At 52.2% G+C, this 22,618-nt stretch overlaps 2 protein-coding genes across 3 annotated transcripts in view; both read left to right on the top strand.

The window, feature by feature from the left end:
* AGRN (agrin) overlaps positions 1–14,988 on the top strand; it is a 149,872-nt gene extending 134,884 nt beyond the window's left edge. Inside the window, 7 exon segments of the mRNA XM_067311020.1 lie at positions 128–239; positions 3,253–3,369; positions 3,696–3,885; positions 4,657–4,744; positions 9,462–9,686; positions 10,425–10,528; positions 12,456–14,988. Of these exon segments, the coding sequence (XP_067167121.1) occupies positions 128–239; positions 3,253–3,369; positions 3,696–3,885; positions 4,657–4,744; positions 9,462–9,686; positions 10,425–10,528; positions 12,456–12,613 (994 nt within the window). The 3' untranslated portion in view covers positions 12,614–14,988.
* Positions 14,989–21,180: 6,192 nt separating this feature from the next.
* LOC106495554 (tyrosine-protein phosphatase non-receptor type 11-like) overlaps positions 21,181–22,618 on the top strand; it is a 62,985-nt gene continuing 61,547 nt past the window's right edge. The window contains exon 1 of one of the 2 annotated variants that reach the window (XM_067310961.1): positions 21,181–21,260. In XM_067310961.1, coding sequence (XP_067167062.1) covers positions 21,247–21,260 — 14 coding nt within the window. In that variant the 5' untranslated portion in view covers positions 21,181–21,246. The remainder of the gene's footprint in view (positions 21,261–22,618) is intronic. The other variant, XM_067310962.1, reaches the window with a different exon arrangement.

Raw genomic sequence — 22,618 nt, 5'->3', positions numbered from 1 at the left:
CCAAGCTGGTCAAGCTGCAGTGGTTTGGGCAGATTCCAAGCTGGTCAAGAGAGGTTTCTGGCATTGTGTTTGCAGGTGCTCATGGCAGAACTCTCAAATGTGTCTTCTCCTCCCTTCTCACCACCAGGAGCAAAGAGCCGGTTCCCCTCAACACCTGGATAAGTGTTTTGCTGGAGAGAAATGGGCGTAAAGGGGTAATGAGGATCAACAGCAGTGAGAGGGTGATGGGAGAGTCACCGGTAAGTTAGTAGGCCAGGAAGAGCCAGTCAGAGCTCTGTGGGCTTCAGACCCTGTTCCTGTCATGTGTGAAATGAGCTGAGCAGTTCTCAGTCCCATGGGCTTTTATTCCTTGTGGTGTAAGGCTTTGAGGGTGGAGGAGGAGTGGGCAAGAACCGGGGAGAAAAGGATGCTGCAGGGAAGAGCCTGCCTGCCCCTCTTAGCTGCTTTGGGCCCTGGCCCTGGTGCTGTAGGACAGCAATGACGCACCTTTCTCCAGCTCCTCTTCGCCACTTGTCCCTCCATTATACATAGAGCTGCAGCCTCTTTGCAAGAGACAGGTCCCCTGATTTCTTGGGCCTCAGTTTCAGGGCTGTGTTTGACTGAGGCCCCCCTTGCACACCTGCACATGGGAACACCCCCCCCCCCTTCTGCTGGTCCTTGGCTGTCCCTGTACTGGGGCACCCCTCATAGTCAAGGGAAGTTGCTGCCCTTGCTGCCACTCTGTTGGGCCCATGTTGTTTTCAGCCAGTGCCCTTGATGCGGGGCTCAGGGGCCTTTCCCAGTGTGAAGAGCCTGGCCAGGAAGAAGTCACTGAGTAGCAAAAACCCATTTGCACCATTGCTGCTGAATACATTAGTGCCTTCTTTGCTCTGTTTCCAAACTAGCAACTTATCTCTCTGGCTTCTCTCCATGCCGTCTCCCCTCCGCACTTCTGTCTCTGCGCAAACACAGATGGTTCCCTGGGGCTTCATGGCAGGGCCACTGGCCTTCCTTCCATTCGCCTTTCCACCAGTGAAGCTGAGAATGCAGGAAAAAAAAAAAAAAAACATTGCTGTTGAACTCGTCCCTAAAATCCACCTAGAAATGTAGGAACAGGAAGTGGCACTGATGCTCCTCATCCTCTCGGTGTGGCTGTGCTACTGACCTCGTGCCTCCTTTTGCCACAGCCTGGCTATGAAGGCTGTAATCTTCCTTTGGTGAGACAGGCACATCCATGTGGTGCCTTCTCTTCTCCAGATGAATGCCGGCCCAGTGGCAAAGTCACAGCGAGGTGGGCTGCGTCCGGAGGCCCCTCTGTGGCCCTGGTGGCTGTCGCCTGGCTGCTCAGTGCCCATGCACAGTGTGGCTTCTCACTTAAGGCAGCCCATTCAAAGCTTCAGCTGGGGCTTTGCTCCTGTCTTTCCCCACCAGCCCCTGCAGCCAGGCGGCTGTATTCATAATGTCTGGATCAAGCCCCGGACCTTTCATATCCAAACCATACGGCATGCCTGCGAGAGAAGGGCTTTTCGCCCTCCTCTCACTCTCCTCTTTTCAAACTTCTTTCCAAATTAAGGTTACTCCAGGCTGGCAGGGTGAGAGCGTCCCCTTCTGTTGCCTTCTGCATCTCCCGCTCTCCCTCACTGGCTACTGGGCACTGATTGCAGCCCATGGTCTTGCAGCCCTGCATGTTACGATGTTACCCACTGATCTCCCATTTCTCTCTCTCTCTTTCTCTCTCTCTCTCTCTCTGATTTTCATTTGTATTTTTCCCTCCTCTGCTGTCTGGATCCCAGAAATCCCGCAAGGTAAAGATAAGTATGACCAACTGCACCTCCATCTCATCTGCCATTGGCACGTTGTTCTTTTTTGTTTGTTTTCCATTCAGATCTCAGTGTTTCACCCATTCCCCTTCTCATCTGACCAAGCAGCTCTAGGATCTCTGTAGATTAGACATGCTTATTTCCTGTTCTTTCATTACTTTTTAGCTTGTTCCAGAAGCATTTCAATTAATCTGGTCATGTTTCTTGTGTTAACTCCACAAAGCATTAGCTAGTGATTCATATAACTGCATCTTTGCCTCGCTGCTGTGCCTCTGGGTCCAGCCCAGGCACACAGGAAGGGACATCACTTCTGTTGTGTACCCAGTGAACTGTGTGGCTGAAGATTCACCTGGGACTTTCTGTGCTGCACAGTTGGGACTGCAGGAGGACGTCAAGGAGGGGGTCTTTGTAAGAACGGGGTCTTCCTCTTCCAAAATCACAGCCATTTGAGCTACAGGAGAACCTTCTTTAGTCATTTGCTGTAGGGCATCTGTAGCATCCAGATCATCCAAGCTGAATCTCTCTGGTATGAGTTTGGGTTTAAACACTAGCACAAGCAAGACTGAAGCAATATTTATTTAGCTGGTGGTTTGGCAGGGCTGGGGGGGTGGGCACGCAGCGCCAGAGGCCTTTGCTCCTGCAGATATCAGAACAGCATCTCCCCAAAATTAAATTCATAGGAAAACCTTTTCCTTGTTTGCCTGATGACAGGTAAGACCTTATAGCTTGGCATAAGGAAGTTCTTTGGAGACCCCTTTCTCCCAGCCCCCTTTGCAGCCTGGCTTGGTGCTGGATATGTGGAGCTCATTTGCTCCCAGGGGTCAGTCGTGGCTCATCCCCTCAGTGCTGTTACCTGGTGGCTCACTGTAGGTCCCTGCAGGGGACAAAGGAAGAGACAGGTGGGCTGCAAGGAAGTGCTGGGTGCTGCCAAGGGTCAGGGTGGCCAGCAGAGGGTAGGAGCAGCTCAGGGAGGGGGGGCGGGGGATACCTGGTCCCTAAGGGGGACGCTGAGCCTGGGCTGCCTCCCCCACATCCTGCCTGCCCTAGTGCAGAGCTAGTCTGGTGTGTTCTCTTGCTCCGGGGCCCAGGGCAGAGGCTGTGTCCTGGCCTCTGGGATGCTTTCCCTGCTCCTTGCCTAGCTACAGGCCTCCTTTGCTTGGGCCCCTGCAGAGGTGGCCTAGCAGTCCCCCGTACGAGCTCTGCCCGGGGATACAGACCGTTACCTTGAGGGAGGAAGGCAAAGAGTGGGGTTGTGTAGGGATAGGTGTTGCTTTCTTTCCTACCAGCCTGGCCTCCAGTTGTGCATGGGTCCCTGCTCTCCCTGAGGTGCTTCCCTGGTCACAGCCTCCTTTAGTCCCTGCAGAGCTGGGCCAAATGCCCTTTGCATCCTTGCTGCACCTCAGGGATGACCTCTTTCCTTGTCTCCTCTCACCTTTTCCCCTCTCCTCCTCAGGTGCCTCACACCTTCCTGAACCTGAAGGAACCCTTTTATGTGGGGGGAGCCCCTGACTTCAGCAAGCTGGCTCGAGCTGCAGCTATCTCCACTAGCTTGGATGGGGCTGTGCAGAGGGTAAGGCCCTGACGGACAGCCTGGTGCAGTTGTCTGACCAGGAGATGTGCCATCTGCATGGGCATGGTTGGAGGAGAACTGGGACCTGGGAGTGGGCTGTCCTCTGGCGCTCGGGTCTGTGTGCATAGTGAGGCACACCCCGTTGAAGAGTGGCAGCAGTGGGTGGTAGAAGGGGAGGTAGGGATGTACCACAGGGACAAGTGGGAGATGGGATTGAATTCCCATCTCCCTCCTGTGGACACTGGCCTCTGTCCCAACATCTGCGCTGCAGAGACATGAGGTGGTGAAGGCTGACTCTCGTGCTTGCTCTTCCTTGCACCTGCCAGATCTCCATCAAGGGGGTGCCTGTCCTGAAGGAAGAGAACATCCGCAGCGCCATTGCGGTCTCCTCCTTCCGAGCCCACCCCTGCACCCAGAAACCAAATCCCTGCCAGAATGGAGGCACTTGCAGTCCCCGGCTAGAGAGCTACGAGTGTGCCTGCCAGAGGGGTTTCTCCGGGGCTCACTGTGAGAAAGGTGAGACTGCCAGGGTAGAGCCAGACCTGGACCCTCACCCGCTAGCCAGATGCTGCAATTAAACTGCTTCTATGATTAGCGGGTGGCAGCATGACAGCACCTCTCAGGCCAAGCCTGAGGTCTTGTCCTTGTTGTGGCTGGTGGGAGGGATTCAGGAGGAACATGCTGTGATATTTCCAGACTGGTGCTGTCCTGCAGCCGTGAAGTCGGGGCCATGCCATTTCTCAGAAATCCATGCATTATGCTGCATGTAGCAGGGCAAATGCTGCTGCTCACAGATAGATCACCCTGCCCTGTCATCTCCTTCTCTGTGCTCTCTGACTCTGTTTAGCATGTTGCTATGCTCACTTTAAGCATCCTGGGGCAGAGAGGCACGGTTTGGTTTTATAGCAGATTCACCCTGAGTGAATCTGAGCAGTGCACAGCTGTCACTCATTCAGGGTTTCTTTTCTGGTTATCTCCCTGAGTTTAATACTTGGGCCATCACCAAACCCGGGTTCCTCCTCTGGTTTTAGCCAGGAAACCAACAAGGCTGCAAATTCTAGGTCAGCTGGCTGCAAAACAGGAAGCTGGCCCAAGCTCACTGGTTTCAAAGTGACAGCAAACCTTTGCAGGGACTGGCTCAGAGCAGTACGGTGCTGACATGTCCCAAGGGGTGGCAGATTTGTGTCCTGTTATGAAATCGAGGTGTAAAGGGTGTTTTCTCCTAGTCTCCAAGGAAGGACAGGCCATGCTGTGTTGCCTGACAGCTCTTCTTCTTCCCACTTCCAGTGATCATTGAGAAGGCAGCTGGAGATGCAGAGGCCATTGCTTTTGATGGTAGGACATATATGGAGTACCACAATGCTGTGACAAAGAGGTAACTTGGCTGCTGAGCTGAACTAGGGTCAAACAAGGAGTTAGGCTGTTAGCAGGAGCAAGAGATAGAGGTCAGAGATTCCAAATGCAGCGTTCAGAGAGGGGCAAGCAGAACGGGGGCAGTGAGCCCTCACCTCCAGTCCTTACCGCTACAGCTGCCTTGTTCTTCACAGGGGTTGCCCAACAATGACAATGCCTGGCCAACCTCAGGTCTGGATGTTCTCATTCTGCAATGTGTGGGCTATGTTATGAGTTAGCATAATCTATTTTGGGAGTGGGCTAAATCTGGCTGAGTGCACCTCACCAAGATGGTTAATGTGGCCTGTGCCCTGCTTCTGGTGTCGTCTTTGCCCTCACGTTCAGGAACGGGTTTGGGCTGGGTGAGCTGTGCTGAGGGGAATGATAGCTCTACCTGCGGTTTAATTCATGCCTGTCCACCAACTCCTTTGTCTCTCTGGCTGTTTGTGCAGCAAGGGTCAGTTCTGTGATTGGGGAATGGCCATTGCTGCCAAAAGACCAAGTTAGCGTTCTCCAGCATCCGCTTGACCGTAACTCCGTGGGCTAGGGGTATGTGTTTGGATGCTTTGGCCTCTGTGGCTGTACTTGTCACTTGGGGGCTTTTCTCAAGATCTGTGGAGCCTAGTGCACAGCTACTGATAGCCCCGAGAGTCCTCTTCAGCCTCTGTGCTGGATATTCCTCCAAGCCTTCTCCCACAGGAGACTCAGTCCACAGTGGTCCAGCTCAGAACCCCTCCTCAGCATTCTGCTCCTACAGACCATGTGGCTAAGTCCCAGCTCCGCAGCACTCGGACAGAGTATCAGATGATACGCTGTCCATTTCCCTCTTCCACCCTCAGATTCCCCTCTCCTTGTAGCACTAACAGTTTGCCTATGTCTCTCCCCCGAGGTGAGCATCTCTGTGGAGCTGTTGTTTGTGTGTCTGTCTGTCTCTTCTCAACGTCCTTGTTTCTTTGTTTTCAAGCCACCTGACCAATGAGATCCCTGCGTAAGTACAGTGCTTCCTGCTGCCCACCTCCTCCCTGCAGCCACCTGCCCTTCACCACACACTTCCCATTGCTGCCCCAACCGCCAGCCCACACACAGAGGAGCGCGGGATGGAAGGGGGAGTATGGGGACGCTCCCAGGGGTCTGCCATGGGCAGCATTCCCATTTAGTGCAGGGAGGACACACTGTTGCTGGCTGCAGCTCTGGTGGTTGTAGAGGGGCCCTAGCACAGACAAGGTCAGCGCAAGCCATGCTGCCTGGCTTTGCTACAGTCAGACGATGCCCCAGGAGCATGCTGCAATTTACCCTTCCTTTAAGTGATGAGCGAAGAGGAAGAAAATTCCCATGACATCTTGTTTCCATCAGCAGAAAAGGCGTTAGGTATTGAAATAAGGGATGCTGATCCTGTCCCATTTGTTCCAGCATGAATATGGAGTTGCTGCCTTAGCACCTAGCCCAGCCTTCCAATTAGGAAAATGCTCGATAAGGGGTGCATGGCCTAGGCAACCCCTCACAACATGTAGTGTGAGCAGGGGGCTGAGAGAGGGCTAGGGCAAGCAGGCAGGGAGAGGGGCTTCTTCCCCAGAGTGGCCTTGACATCCGTTTGTTTGCTCACTCCCTGGCTGGCTGGCTGAAGGGCAGGAGTGGACAGTCTCTGAGAACAGCAGTGGTTTGTGTGATTGTGTTCCCCTCATGTGCAGGGGAGTTTGAGTGATACCTGCCTGCCACATCCCCATTTCACCTCATTTCCTGCAAGCTGGGGTCAGACAGAGGCTCTGGAAGCTGAAAGTTGCGTGCATGCATGTCAACAGCTAGCGAGCTGCAGAGCTGAGCAGCTGCATGTTCACAGCAGTTTCAGGTGCTCGGGGTTGCTCTGGCTTTTTAGAAAGGGCCTCCTAGGAGCCAAGCTAGCGAGTGCCCTACAGCAACCGGAGGCTTGTAACTGCCTGCACACACTCTGCCACAGGACACAGAGTGCCCAGCCGTCCCTTTGCACAGGCATGAGCCATGCATCCCTGCAGGCGAGCAGAAAGCTGCTACCTTTGTATCCTGCCTCTCCCAGTGCTCTGTAAAGGGGAAAGTCACCAATCCCAGCCTGAGCCAGCCAGTGCCATTTCACTGTGCATGCCCCGTCCTGCAAGGGAGCATAGCACTTCTCCCCAAATCCTTCTGCTAGGATTTGGCAGCAGCACTCAATAGCCCTGCTGGGGCTGAAGGGTCCATCAGGTTGCCCATAAAAAGCAATTTCTTCTGCCCCCAGACAGACATCAGGGGTGTGCCCTGGGCAGGACTAACACACCAGTTGCTTTTGGACCCTGCTGGCTATGACATGCCCATACATTTTTTTTTAAACATACACATAAATATATAATTGGAGCTGACTGTAATGCTGGGCCTGTAGCCCCTGACGCTTGCAGGCAGTGCCAGCAAGACAGCTGTAGTCCTGGGTTTCCCCTTCCCCACACACGCCCTTCTGCCCAAGTGCCCCAAGGCTGACTCAGAGAGGTCTTACATGGCCATTCACCTCTCTGCCAAGATGGGAGCCCATTCTGCTGCACAGATACCTGTCCCAAGGAACCAGCCCAAGGTCTGCATGCAGATCTGCCCATTAAACAGTGCTTGTGCAGGACTGTGGACCAAAAGCTCCCTTCTGCCAGCAGTGCTTCCCTCTGTCTCATCCCAGGCTCTTTGCTGGATACACATCCCTGCAGGTAGCATAGGATATTAGCAAGAACACTTCTACTGCTGACCTGGAGAGCATTGCAGAGTCTGTGCATCGCTGCCTGGGGCAGCAAGGACAGGGCTATATTCACTCTCTGACTGACAGGATTGTGCCTACTCTGGCTAAAGAACACCTTGCAAACTTGTTTTCCTGGCTTGAGGAAACTCAGCCCCAAGGACACTGGGAGACTGGGCTTCCTGCTCATACCAGGCCAGTTTCTTGGCCTGGATACTGTGTAGGGTGAGGAGCCATCTCCCTTGGACGGGGCTGTTCCCTGCCTGTGAGTGGGGTGGGAGGGAAGGGTGTCCTCCTCTGTCCTGTGCTTATCGCATGCTCCCCTTTCTTCCTGCATCTAAGTCCCGAAGCACTGGACTCTCCCATGGAGCTCAGGTGAGTCTGTGCCAGGCTTTCTGCTCTTGTGTCTTTCATGCTCTGCTCTTGCTGCCTCAGCGTGTCTCTTGTCTCTGTGCGTGTTCTGTTTGTCCATACTTTTGGCTTTTTATTTATAAGGGATACAGCTCTGTAGATAATGAGAGCAAACATGAAGGGTGCCCTGTCCCTCCAGTTAGGGGACAGCCACAGTTCCAGCTCTGTCCCTTCCTCCTGGGAGACCTCGAGAGCAAACAGCCATGGGTGAGGGGAGAGACTGAGTTACCTTAACAGTACAACGGGCCTCACGTTGAGCCCTTGTCCAGCATTTTGAATGTAGTGTCCCTTGGGAATAAAAAGCTGTCTGTGTTGCCTGTGTTGTCTGCTCTATGTATGCACTTGTGTCAGCAGCGTGTCCCGGAGCATCCCAGCAGAGTGGATGGCGACTCCACATGGCAACGTGGCTCATTGCCAGGAGCCTTTTTCCTGCTCCAAGAGGGACTGAGCAAAGATGGGGTTGCCAAAGTAGGGGAAATCCTGTCTGTCCTTTCCTTCCTTTGAAAAAATGCCACGTCTGGGAGGAAGAAGGCCTCGCTGCCTCTGAGGACCCTCCCCCTCCCCTCAGCACCACAGAGGATGCTCACCACCCCACATTTCCCCAGCCTCAGGGTTCCCGCTGGGCTGCGGTCAGGCGCGCCAGGCAGATGCGGCAGCAGAGCAGAGGGCTCTGAGACTGATCCATGCATGGCAACAGTGTGGGGAGCCACCGTCCCCGGGCCCCCCGAGTTCTGCCTGCACCTCGGACGCCTGCCAGCAGGAGGGTGAAATGGCGCTGACCCTGGCTCAGCAGCTCCCTGCAGACCTGGCCAGCAGAGCCCCTTTGTGCCGACCTCTCCCAGACCAAAGGCGGCTCTGTGGGAAAGCCCTCTCCCTGGCAGGGTTGGGGCTAGCCTGGCACTGTTCACCAGCCTGCATAATAGACCTCTTCCTTCAGTGCCTGCGTGTGAGGAGACAAAACCAAGACTTCCGTCAGAGCTTGCAGGGTTTGAGGGGTCTAAACCTTGTGCTCCGAGGAGGACAAAAGTACGGGGCAGTACCCCCAAGCTGTATCGTGGGAAGTTCAAGTTGGGTGTTGGGAAAAAAATTCATCCCCAGGAGGACTGCAGCCCCCACACAGGTCACCAGGGAGATGGGGGAGTGCCATCCTTGGGGGTTTCCAAGCTTAGCTGGACAGAGCCATGGTTGCTCTCATCTAGTGCTAGCAATAGTTTTAATCTTAGTGGGAGCTGGATTAGAGACCTCCTGAGGGTCCTTCTCACAGCATTTCTGTGATGCTGTGGTCTAGTTCAGTGCATCCCACCTGCTCCTCCCATGCACCAGGCCTCCTGAGCAGGCCTGGGATGTTGCTAAGGCCTGTGACCCCTTGAGTACAGCAGATAGGGACTGGTGCCCCATGCTTAGTGTGATGCCGAAGGTTAGTTAAAGGTTATCCTACAGCAGGTGAGCTGCTTTGCTGGGAACAGAGAAAGCTGCTCTGAGGGGCTGATTGGCTGCCTATTGCTTTGTAGCCATGTTTTTAATTCTGGTCTGTGTTCTCCTCCGCTCCCATCTCCTGGTGCAGTGAGAAGGCCTTGCAGTCGAACCACTTTGAACTAAGCATCAAAACGGAAGCTACCCAGGGGCTGATCCTGTGGAGCGGGAAGGGGCTGGAGCGATCAGACTACATCGCCCTTGCTATAGTGGATGGCTTCGTACAAATGACCTACGACCTTGGCTCCAAGCCAGTCATCCTACGATCCACAGTCCCAGTCAACACCAACCAGTGGATTCATATCAAAGCATACAGGTGTGGAGGCTTGCAAGAAGGGAGAGCAGGACTGGGCCAGATTGCTTTGGGATGGGCAAGCTGTGAATCAGGGTCAAGTCTTGGGAACCTGAGTCATGGCCTTGGCTCCATGCCCTTTGATCCCCAAGGGTCAGTCCTCTTCTTGGATAATATTAGAGGAAAGGCATGTGGGCAATGCTGCATTGGAGGGATGCATGTTGTGACAGGCCTGCCCTAGATTCTAGGAAGTGCCAAAGGGGCAGGCTCAAGGAGATACGAAAGGTCTGTGCCTTTTATTTTAGCTGGCTGAGGGCTTGACATTCTGTTCATGTTGGGCCCAAGCTGTCCCTGTGCTCGGGTAGCTTTTATTTTTATTGGTGGTGAGGGGAGTGGTGAGCAGATCATATGGCTGGCATGCTAGGGATTTCTGCTGATGGGTCTGAAGGGAGTGGGAGGAAAATGTGGCTGTTAGCAGGGCTGGTGGTAGAGCTTCAGGAGTCCCCAGGGGAATGCCGGAGGGAGGCACTCACTGCTGGCTGCCTCGCACTCCTCCAAGAGGAGACCACTCCATGCTATGTGGTCTCAAGGAGAAGGCCGGGAGTGTAGTACTCAAGGAGAGCCCTGCTCCCGTCTCCCATCCAGGTGGAGCGAGGTTCATGGTGCGCAGTGTCTGAATTTAGCATGAAGTAGAGGGCAGCTCTGGGTTTTTTAGCTGAGGTTATTAATGTTCTTTTCTTTCTTCCCTGTTTCCTGGGACAGGGTACAGAGAGAAGGTTCCCTTCAAGTTGGCAATGAAGCCCCAATTGCTGGCTCTTCTCCACTTGGTGCAACACAACTAGATACAGATGGGGCCCTGTGGCTGGGTAAGTCAGGTGTGGAAAGAGTGAATCTCCTCTCTGCACCCCTGAATGAGGGGCTCAGAGTCATAGCTGGGACTTAGATGCTCCCTTGTTTCCATGAGACATCTTTGCCTCCCAGGTGGCTTTGAGAAGTTCAGTTTTGGTCTATTCCCGTGTTCTGTGGAACGTGCTGTTAGCCATAGGAAAATGCCTTTTCAACAGCGAGTCAAAAAATGCCTTATTTGGAGGTCATTGCTGACTTCTGTCTAGGTCTGGTGTATGAAGTAGAGGTATTGGAAGGCATTGGTGAGGAGATGCTATAGTTGGGGGAAAACTCCCTGCTGTTCACTCTCAAGGTCACTTCCTTGCTGAACCACACTCCTCTCATGCAGCCCCTTCAGTGTCTGCTCCTAAAAAATACCCTGCTCGTTCTCTGCCTACCAAGGCAGGTTGCTGGTGACAGCCAGGGGAAGAAGGTCTGGCCTTACCAAATGCCAGTCCTGTCCACCTCACCATGTCCTGTTCAGAGAGCAGTGGACTGGCCCACAGCTCTGGATTGCCTGCTGCCAATAACATGGACTACTCTTTCCCTCTTCAAACTAGGAGTTCTCCTGCCCGCCAACTTCCTTCCCATGTGGAAGCCTCCATTAATTCATGAGCTTCCCAAATATTATTTGCTTTGGAAACTCTGGTTCCTAAAGATAAAATGGCTGTATCAATAGAAGGACGCTTCTGTTTGGAAATATGTAAATAACTGGATTTTGAATGCTGTTATTTGCATAGAATAAGCACACATGCCAGAACCTGCCCATATATGCAGCCAAGTCCAGTTCCATTTATGCTGACATAAATCTTCTGATCCTGCAGACAGAGAATTTAGCCCATTGCATCTAATCTCATGCCACATGTGACAGGACACACATCAACACAGACAGAGGCTAGATTTGACTCGTAACTACTCAAATCAGTGAGAAACCACAAGTGTAATGGTGCTTAAATACAAGTTGTTGTCTTTGGATATAACCAGTACTAATCTGAGCTTAGAGGATAGTAAGCCCTTTTTGGAACCTGAACGGATGAAAGAAGGATGCTCAGCAAGCAATAGGGGATACTGCAAGTCTTGGGCTTAGTTCCTCTCCTGAGGCAAGAGCTTTGGGCAGTTCTCCAGCAATAAATCAACAGCTGTGCTTTTCCTCGGTAAGGTGCTGTAGCAGTCAATGCATTAAATACTAGAGCAGAGATCACAGAAATCAATGGACGGAAATTTCATTTGAGGATTTTGATAATATATACTGAAGAAACTGTGTGAATCAGATTCTGTTCACACTTTTCAGAAGCATCCGTTCACATCTTCACAGGCTAAGCTTGTAGTTTGCAGGTCTAACCTGACTTATGAAGATTTCATACTCAAAAATGTAACCTTACCTCTGGTATGACAGTATTCCAGTTGCCATTTCTGTTTCTGAAATCAATCTGGAAGTTAGTTGGAAAGCAGAATTTTTCCGTGAGAAGTTTTTGCTCAGCTTCCCCATTGGCTCTTTGAAATGTTTTGTTTTCAATCAACATTCCACAATTTTAGGACCTGAAATGAGCCCTGGTTTAACATTTCAGTAACTGAAATAAAATTTAGTTTGAATTTAGAACAAACCTTCAAGGAAATGAAATATTTTAAGTTGAATTGGTATTTCAAAATTAAAGCTTTTGTTTTAAAAGTCTTCAGGAAACCTACATGCATTGCCTTGAACTGGCATTTATCTCATTAAAAAAACTAAATACTGGCCAGGAAAGTTTTTTTCCCTGCTGTTCAGGAGGGCCATCCGCAGCAGCACCTGCACGGTATGCAGCGTGTAGGAGTGCGTGTGCCTGTCTGGGACAGGGTGCTGGAGCACTGGGCCACACAGCAGCATGTCCTTTGTCCTTCCACTTGACATTTCTGCGCTGTCTCTTGCAGGGGGAATGGAGAAGCTCAGCGTGGCTCACAAGCTGCCCAAGGCCTACAGCACTGGCTTTATCGGCTGCATAAGGGACGTCATTGTCGACCGCCAAGAACTGCATCTGGTGGAGGACGCTTTAAACAACCCCACGATATTACACTGCTCAGCCAAATAACCCCCCAGGGACCCTTCCTTCTCCTTCCCTCCCTCCTGCCTATTGCTGTAATTATTTTCTATTTTTGTAAACTTATTGCTTTTTATATTTTGGGGGGGAAGGGATAAGGGGGGGAGGAAACACCTTTTCTTTTGGGTTATTTGTTCGGTTGCAGTATATCCAGGTCAGTCAGACTCCAATCAAACAGCAGCAACAAAGAACAAACCCTGAACCAAGTCTCCAAGAAGTGACAGAAGAACTTCCCCATTGCATCTGCACTGTAAATCTCATCCATACTTGAAACTTTTTTTGGTTTTGTTTTTTTTCCCTCTTTACTTGTGTTTTTGGGTTGTTGTTCACACCCTCGAGGGAAAGGAAAGGATTATGGTGCTGGCAAGACCTGTAGCCTTTGTGGATTCACTGCATACCCATCTCAGGCCTGGCCCCAAAGCCCCTTCTTCAGTGCTGGCTGAGCAGGGAAGTAGCCATCTGAAAGAAGTGGGAATTACCAAACTGCTTTGGGGCCTCGCTCTACCAAGCCTTCTCCTGGCCGTGTGTTCACCCTATTTCCCTCCTCCCCACTTCTTCCCACTATAATTTATGTGTGTAAGGATCTCAACTGCTTTTCTCCTTTATGCTCTGTTAAAATCAGGGATGCCATGCACTGGAAGAGAGACCAAGATCTGCTCTGAGCAGGCAGAAAAGCATTGCTCTTCAGTTGTTTTATGACTGTTTGCTGGACTGAGAGGTGCTCTAGGGGGACTTTTATTTTCTCTGTTGGCTCTTCTCCTCCTCCTCTTGGACATGTGCAAAAGCAGCTGTGAAACCTTATTTCCAGGCTTTGTGTTTGTCTAGACACGTCCTAAATGCCTGCTTGCCCTGGCTGCTCTTCCCAAGAGCTTCTGTGTACCAAATGTTGCTGTCCCATGCACCAGTGAGAACTGGTAGTCAAACAGGCTTGTGGGGGCACAGGATTGGGTCCCTTTTCACTTTCAAAAATCTGTTGGACGTGTCCTTTCCTGACCCATGTCCGTTTTCCAGCCTTCTGGCATGACATGCCCTCTCTCTACCGTGACAACAGTTGCAGCTGGCCAGCGTGTGAATCTCTGTAGACCTGGTGTTAGAGCCTGTGCCATGAAGGGTAACTGGAGTTTTACTTTTGACTTCATGTTTTTGCAATGCCCAGTGCAATGTGGGGGCTTCCAAGCCATGATCAAAGTTCCTCTGGATACCGCCAGCACACCAGCAATAGCTTCAATGGGAACAGGAATGGGCCTTGAGTCAGCTATCAAGGCAGTAGTGTCTGGGAGGAGGTTTTTGAACTATTTTATTCCTCCATGCAAATCTTGAAAGCAAATACTGTTTTGCCAGCTACAAAGCCACTCTGTGTGTTCGTGAGTGAATGCGTGTGTGTTTGCGAGTGCCTGTTAACCAGCACACGTTTACATGCAAACACTGAATCTCCTCTAAGCAGGAGGAAAACAAAGCATGAGACTGTTGAAAAGGATAGCAGCCATGAAAAGGAATGACCCACTGCATTCAGGTTCCTTCTCCATGGGAAGAACTTACTGATGCTGTCTATCGCACTGTGTCCCTTTCCCACCCTGAGCAGGCAGCTGGCATTGCTTTGTGTAAAACCTGGTTTATAGAGCATGCAGAATTAATTTGAAAGATCCTGCTAGGTATCAAGTGTTACTTAATATCCAGGGTGCCATCACTTTGCAGTTTTCCCGCAGATTTTTTAATACCACTTCTAGCATTCTTTTCCCTCAAAAATTGTTTCTCAGCACTGAATTTTGAGCAATGAAAAGTCAAATTGCTTTTCTCAGGGTGACCTCTGAACATAGATGTAACGAAGGGGAGCAACATACAGTGAAACCACCTGGGTTTCTTTTTCTTTCCTTCTCTTTTTAAAATAAAGGGCAAAGCTGCATGGGTTCCATTTCTAAAGTCAAAAAAGTCACGTGAAGGACATTGGAATAGGTGTGTCGGAGGCCTCACAAGGCCCTGTTTTGAATTTGCAGTTCCCTGTTCTTTTGGGGCAGGGTGGTGGTTTGGGAACAGGGATTGTTGATGGTCCTTGCTAGTGCATTTCTTCTCTTCTCTCCCTCTTCGGATTTTTCTTTTCCTGATCCAGCTTGAAGAAACCTTCATGCCACCCAAGCAACCGTTGTTTCCTGCACTAACAAGCAAGACCTACCCCATCAGCTGCCCCCTGCAGAAATCTCTTTCTACTAAGTTGTCATCCTTCTAAAAATCCATTGGTTAAATATCTCATGGAGGGTTGTGGCCTCTGTGAAATGGAGACTCCAGTATTTGTGTGTGTGTGTGTGTGTATGGCAATACCACATTTTAGGTGACTACTGTATATATATTGTGGTTCCTAGTGGAGAGTACTGTGTTGTGAAGCGGATGGACTGCTGTATTTTTATCGCAAGGTGTAGATAGCCATGGGCTAACTAGGACTGCAGGATGGGGTAGGATGGGAGGGAAGCGTGAGGCTCTTACTTTGTGTTTTGGGAATGTGGGTTCTAGTGGACAACCCAACCACGTTGGCTGAGATTGGGGTCTGAAGATGCCAACTCCGGAGGGAGAGAGGCATGCACAGAGGAAGCTGCTAATTTTCCAGAATGTCACTGAAATGAAGCTAAGGTCACTGCAAAAAAATAAAAACTCTGTCTGCTTTTGCTGGGGCTTGGAACTGCCTTAAAACAAGACATTGTGTCCTTGTCAAGCATCTTGAACCAAGGTCAGATTCAGCAGTGCGCCCTAGGGGCCATGCACTTAACTTCGGCTTTATTTTTAATAGCATTTATAACGCATATGTACAAAAAGATATTGAGGTTTGTTTTTTTCTGGGGTTGTTTTTTTTTGCTCTTTTTTAAAAAAATTGTCTGTCCATGTGGCTTCATTTATAGGGTAAATTAATGACCATTGTAAACTGCTGTATGAATTCTGAAGGGCAATGCACAGTAGAGGAGCAGCATGATATAACCATTACTAACTTGTGTCTTTCGTCAATCACCATGAAATAAAGTTTGAAAACTATTAAATATGTTTTAAAGGGACCTATTGGTTTTTTGTTCTTTGTCATACTGCCTGCCTCACACTAGCTCCTTGGTCTATGTCTGTCTCTTGGACAGACACTGCGTGAAGTCAAACTGATTTCTCCCCTTCTATCTCCCTTTGAACTAGAGTGACTTGTGCAGGTACCTGCTGTATCTTCTAAATTCATTCTCCTTATGATGGTCAACCTCAATCCTGTCTGTAGGAGGAAGGCTTCTCTGTGTCTTTACTTCCCCTCTTCTGTGGCCTTCTAATCTCACTGAACTGTTTCACCTATTCAAGTATCCATTAGCCTTTTCTTCCTTGTCGTGTATGCTTTTATCGGCTTTTCCTAGTTTGTATATTCAAATGAGGCACAGGCTTTGCATCCCTGCCCTGCGTTGACATCACACCAAGTCAGCAAGACTGAAGTGATGCTTCTGTGGCCTGCTTCTCACAGACAGCAGCAGTTTATGCTGAGTTTTACCCCCTGCGAGCTGAGGAGTCATGGAAGGACAATCAGACACGCAATTGGGAGGTGAGATACACCAGCATTAAGGTTCTCACCTTGAACAGTTCTTCCTAATGGGGCCTTTCCACCTGGCCAGAGCCCTAACTCCAATTCTTGCAGCTTCATCTTTCTGCATGAAAATAAGGTGGCAGGTGGAGAATTTTTGTTCAGTCAAGAGCTCATGAAGTGGCAAGGAGTGGGAAAAGAACGTGGGTGTCCTGTCATTTGGGAGACATCTAATTCAGCAAACCAAGTCATTTTGATATCCAGTACTGATGCACGTTTGATTAGTGTCTGCACGTCTGCACCAGCTCAGTAGGAACCGGCTTTTCAATGGACAATGAGACGCCGAAGACTCACAACGGGAAACAATGAGGCCAGTGTTCGAACAGCTTCAGGGGTTGCACAACTCGCCACTGGGCCCATGTGTTGCTCAAGATCAGCCTCCTGGTGCAGGGTTTTCTTGACAATGACCTTATTATACCACAGCAGGCAGAGACTTGCAAAGTCGGTACCTCTTTCACAGGCTTTTTGCCAGGTTGCTGCAAAGTGGTAGGAGAAAAGCTATCGTTGTCTTGGCCAGAATGAAAAGTTGAGCTCTGACAGCTGTTTTTTTTTTTTTACTATAGGCTGGAAAAAAACATTGTGAGGGGATGGAGGAAGGAAAGAAGGAGAAGAGCCACGCTGGGGGCACGCTTGGGCAGGCAGCAAGCATGACTCAGGGGAATGGCCTGGCCATGCTTTCTGGCAGCTCTTGCTTTGAGAGCAGCCTGCTCAGTGCAGGAGTACAGCATGTGCAAATCAAGCCTGCCTAGCCAGGTCTGCTCTCTCAGAGTAAAGGAAATCAGGCAATACCTTCACAGAAAAGAGGGCAGTTGGGGTTGGATGGTCTTAGCATCCTCAGCTTGCTCTGGCATCCACCATCTCTGGGTACTGCTAACCCAGACAGCCTGTTGTGAGCCTCTCCCATGCCATGGATCTTCAGTTTGGAGTTAAAAGCAGCTCACTCCAGCTTTCTTAAACCACTGAGCTGAGACTTCAGCGGGAGGGTGGGAAAGCTCATGGGGAGTTGGGGGAAGAGGAGTAAAGTGGGCATGTTGCTTTGATGAACTCGGGATCAGTGTGAAAGGTCTCACAGATCTGTTTCATGGGGTTTTGCCCTTCTGTATACCTTTGACAATTGTCCGGTCTCTGGGTGCTCAGCTAGGTGTTGTGCAGTGAGAGACTTCGGTCGCCCTGCTTTCTCCTGAAGGTGCTGGTGCTAGGCAGCCTGGTGGGAGGCTGGTCTTTGGAGAACTGCCGCAGACTAAATCCCTGCTGTGCGTGATTTGTGGCCCATTTCTCTTTCCCCTGTAGCCTGAGGTAGTGGCTGTTAACAGACCTGGACTCCTCAGCTCAGCGGCTGCTTGACCTCGTTTATCAGAGCGCATGGTCGGGAGCAGTAGCCATGGGTTTTACTCCCTGCTCTGCCGCTGACTCAGCCTGTGCCTCCGGCTGGTCACTTCCACTTCCTGCGCTCCGCTCTCCCGCCTGCCAGAGCAGGACAATGATCCCTTACGCTGCTCTGCAATGCGCCTCCGTGCCTCTGGCTGGAGAAGCATGATTGTTCAGAGAGAAAAGGGCTGTAGTGTTTGCAGAGAGATAACTCGAATGAATGCTTGAGTGAATGTTGCTGGGGTGCAAACCTCTTCCCGAAGCTGAGCACAAGCAATAGGGATTGGGCTGCCTGAGCTGCCATCTCCCAGGTGGATGTAACACGAGGGTCTTGACCGTTTGTCAGCAAATACCTCCTGGCCCCGTGCGGACTTGGTGGGATGGGACTAGTTGACAGTGTCTGGCCAAAGTGCACCTGGGGGAATTTCTACGTGTCAGACTGGAATCGCAGTCCCCTCCTCTGCTTTCCCCAGCACCATCTGTTGACGATCTGCGTGATGTGGTCGTGTGCTGGGACTCAGCTGTCCCTCTCTAGACTGCAAATGAAAGAACAAGTGTGTGTACCCATGCTTATATCAATGAACAGTGCAGGAATAAATTATAAATGATTCTGAGTAGCTCTGGGGGCTCCTCTGGATGACACCACTGAAAAGGGATTTTCGTAGCTGTCCTTGCTGCGAATGTTAAAGGCATCTGGGAGTTTTGCTTTCTGGACTTCCCCTACCATCTTCCAAAGCAGTCACCGCAGAATCTGGTCTCTTATCCAGAGATCAGCCTGAACAGGAAGGCGCCTGCTGAGCTTTCTCCTGCCTCTCCTGTCCTGTGTGCCTGCTTCCTCTCCCCCTCCAGTGGTGGCTGCATTTTGGTGGTGGATCAGTCCTGTTCTCACTGGGCCCTTCTGGTCTGTCTCCTGGGGATTTCCCAGTCTGGGCACATGCTCTGTAACTGCAAGACAAAGGCGCTTCCCCAGGAGTGTTCTCGCTGTTCCTCCTTGCCATGCTGCCTGCATTGCCCTGGCTATTCGCATGTGGCATTTTCAGCTGCTTCCCCACTTCCCTTATAGCAAATCCCAGAAGAACACATAGATTAGAGCTAAATATATGTTGTCCTCTGCCGGCAGCAGGAAATGCCTCCGGGCTGGGGCAGAAATGCCAGATTCTGCAGCACCTGAGCAGGGTGCGAACCCCACTTCCTCCTGCTCTCTGGCCAGCTCTGCCAGGCACACAGGAGCCCGGCTGCTGCCTCATGCCTGGGGCACGCAGCAGAGCCAGTGCTGCCGCACACCACCCTAGCCTGGTACCAAGTACCTTATAAGAAAGGGGGAGATCTGTTCCGGAGGCTTCCTTTTGATCTATTTTTAACCAGGAAGCTAGGCAGGGGTCCCTCCCCGACCGCATGCGTTGCCCCTGAGAAAGGGTCTTGTTCCCGCCAGCCCCACGAGAGAGGCACATGGAGAAGTCGCAGCCCGGTCTCTCGCAGTGAAGTCTGCGTGCGGTGAAAGAAGGTCGCAGTAACCAGAAGCCAGGACAGCGGGGGAAACAAGGCGGGAGAGCAGAGGGGTCATTGTCACCAGGGCTGCTATTTGGCCTCTCCGGTCCTGTTGTCCCATGAGCAATCCGGTGGCATGCAGGAAAGCTATGCAACCCTCCAGTCCTCCTCGCTGAGAAATGAGCCGGCTCCTGCTGCCAGCTCTCTGGGTATTCCCCAAATAGAAGTGGAATTCGCTGAGTCTTATTATAGTTATAAAACTGCTATTTTTGCCACTGTGTGTAGGCAGTGGCTGGGGCCGGGGGGGGGGGGGGGGAAGGGGGCGGGTGTGAGCTGGCTGTGTCCTGGCTTTTTCTCTCTCTCTTGGACAGCTGGTTTTGTTTTCTCACCCGGCATTCATGAAAGGTGCCAGATTCAGGACATTTCTCTGGGTCAAATTCTGTTTTTTATGTGAAGCAACATATATTTGACATGAGTCTGTCAAAGGCTTCTGAATTTACATCTCAGATATGGCAAAATGTGCCATATTTGTATAAAACATGCAGCACACCTGACCCCAGCTTACCCCGTGGAAGATCTTGGTGTCAGCATCTCTTCCTCACCTTAGATGTTGGGATGAGAGCAGGGAACCCACTCTGGAGACACCGTGCCTTCCCGGCCTCAAAGCAGCGCCTGAGCTGGGGGCATTCAGGGATAATGGCAAATGGGGCTGGGACTTGCCAGGCTCAGGGTGCTCAGTGTCTTTTCGGGAGACCTGCTTGGCTCTGTGAGCGGCATGACTGTTGGTGTGGCCAGATCTTTGCGAATTCAACAGCAAGATCTAGACCTTCAATGGTATCCAGGCACTGCACCCCTTCTGAAACCTGCTGCTGGTGTGAAATCTCACATGCTGTCAAGAAACCGTATGGTGGAGCTGCCTGGCTGGGGCACTGAACGAACCGTCACCCCTGGCATGAACGGACAGCACGCTAGCCAGCCTGGCAGGTGAAGGGGCTCTGGCACCAGGAAGGGAACACGGCCGTGGCTCTGGAGAGGAGAGGAGTGGGGCAGGCTGTGGCCTAACCCTGTGCCCCAGCTGTGACGGGCTAGACAGTGTGTATTGCTTGCTTGGTGTTCAGTGCCATGCCTGCCCACTGTGCATCATATCCCCGTGTTTGAACTGGCAGGGCTGGTGGGTCTCTGCTCCCGGCCTGGAAGGGGCCTGGCGTGGTGGGCAGCTTCACCCGCCGCTCTTTATGCAGGAGGAAATTGTCTGCACTGCCATCACAGTGGACTGAATTAGTGTGGTATCTGGCCACACAAGCCCAAACCAACAGCCTCCAGTCATAGCTAATTAGGTAATTTAGATGTTTGCTTACACGCAGTCATTTTGTGCTGCATTTTATTTAAAAGAAGCAAACCTCATGTTCACTTCCACACTTGGCAGCTATACCTGATGAGAGGGAGCAGAGCGAGGGAGCAGCCAAATGGTGCTGCTGACCTCTTAATTAAACGATGCTCCCAGAGAGAGGGCAAAGGGGAGCGGGAGCACTAAGTCTCCTTCCCACAGCGCACCCCAGGATGAGGGGAGAGGAGCAGGCAGAAGGGCTTTGTGCCCCGGGGAAAATGGGAAGCCTAGGCCAGCAGACAGCAGCAGCAATAACGAGAACTACGGAGAGGCGGGGAGAGAGGATTGCCTTCCGCCGGTAGGTGAGCATTTAGCAGTAATTAGTATTCGGGAAGCAGGTCAGCTACCGCTGCCGGAAAAGCGTTCCAAGCGCTGCTGTCTCCTAAAAGCGCAAAGGCAGCAGGAGCAGCGGCGCAGGGCTGCTGCGGGGAGCGGGGACGCCGCCGGCCTCCCCCCTTGACGGGGGCAGGAGTTTCGTCTCTTCGTTCGCTGCCGGAAGCGCAGCCGCCCGTCCGAGAGGGTCGCGGGCGCCCGCAGGAGCAGCGGGCGGGCGGGCGGCGCGCTGCCTCTGCCGGGGCGCGGCCCCTGCGCGAGCCGGGGGGCGGCGCGGAGGGCGGGGATTCCCCCCGCGTCACAGGGAGGGGTTTCCCCGGCGGGCACGTGGCCGCGGCGCCCAGCTGGGGGGCGTGGCCGCGCGGCGGGGGCGGGGGCAGTCGGCGCGGTGCCGCTGCCGCCGCCGGTGCCGCTGCCGCTGCGCTCCCGGCTCGGCTCGGCTCGCGGCTCCCGGCCATGACCTCCCGCAGGTAAGCGCTGAGCGCCGCCCCGCCGCCCCGGTGCCGCCGCCCCGGTGCTGCCGCGGTGCCGCCGCGGCGCCTCCCGGGCGCGGGTCCGCGCGGCGCCGCCCCGGGGAACCGGCGCTGCCGCCCGCGCTCTCGAAGCTCGGCGCCAGGCCGCCTCCTCCGGCGCCGGCCTCGAACCTCTGCTCTTGCGCGGCCCGGCCGGCGCCCTCGGGAGGCTCCGCTTAGGCCTCCGGGAGCGGCGGGGAGGTGCGCAGCGGCCGCTGAAGCCCGCCGGGGTCCGTGTGTGCCCGTGCACGTGCGCTTCCGCCTGGGCTTTGCGCGCAGCGCTGTGCTAGAGGCGTGGGCAGGCAGGTGTGCCGCCAGCGAAGTGCTGCCGGGGCTTTGCCGTGCGAGCGGAGCTCGAGTATTAAGTGCATGTGCTGAAGCTGAAATCTGTACCTGCCAAAAACCTGTTATAAGTCCTCTTCCAGCCTGAGGCCCTTGTCCTGCCCGCTGCTTCATGTAGGAACCCCTCGTCTTCTTTGCAGAGCTCCCTGTACCTGCAGGAGAAGCCTGTTGTCTTAAAGCATCTTGTATTACGAGGGTCTCTTAACTGCTTCTTCAATATGCTAGAACTGCTAAACAGAGGACCCCAAAGTGGGGCCGTTCTTTAAAACTTTCTTGAATATCTTTGTGGGTTGTCAGCTTAAAATAAGGCGTTTTGGTGTGCCCCTCCCCACCAACTTCTTCCAGAGGAGCTCTATCAAAGCTTCAGTCCCTTTTCCTTGGTGGCAGCAGGAGCCAGTGTGACTTGGGGGCATCTCCCCTTCTTGGTTCTTCCTCTGCTGCAGCTTCAAAACAGGTAAATAACTATCCAAGGAATTGCCTCTTGTAGGGCTTGTTTACCAAGACAGTTCAGAGCACCAGTGCACGTGCGCAGGTGCTCTGTGCTACAGCGCAGAGGTTTCTTAATAGCTGGTTTGGAGGTTGGGCTCGTTCTTGTCTGTCCTTTCACAGAGTCAGCCTTAAGGTGACCTGAGAAAAGCTTTTGTAGCTATTTAAATCGAAGTGTGTTTGAAGAATCCTGAGGAGGGTGATGCTGGAGAACAGTTCATGGTCATTTTAAGCTGAGAAATAGGATCAATTACAGGACAGAGACTGTTCGGTTTTGGTACAGAACCGAACATGAGTAGGTCAATAGTGGGGCTTCCACAACCTTTGCTTGAATGTGTAGTAACTCCAGATTCTCCTCGTCCATGTTCTTGCAACACCATGATTCAGGGTCTTGATTAGTTTGTTTTTTGGGTGTGTGTGTGTCTCTCTCTCTCTTTTTTTTTTTTTAATGGAAAGGTTTTGCCATCCAGCACTGGCTGTCCCTCCTG

Source organism: Apteryx mantelli, chromosome 26 (genome assembly GCF_036417845.1).
Source record: "Apteryx mantelli isolate bAptMan1 chromosome 26, bAptMan1.hap1, whole genome shotgun sequence".
In the NCBI taxonomy this organism is placed as follows: domain Eukaryota; kingdom Metazoa; phylum Chordata; class Aves; order Apterygiformes; family Apterygidae; genus Apteryx; species Apteryx mantelli.
Note: the sequence above shows the minus strand (reverse complement) of the source record. Positions and strands in the feature narration are given on the sequence as shown.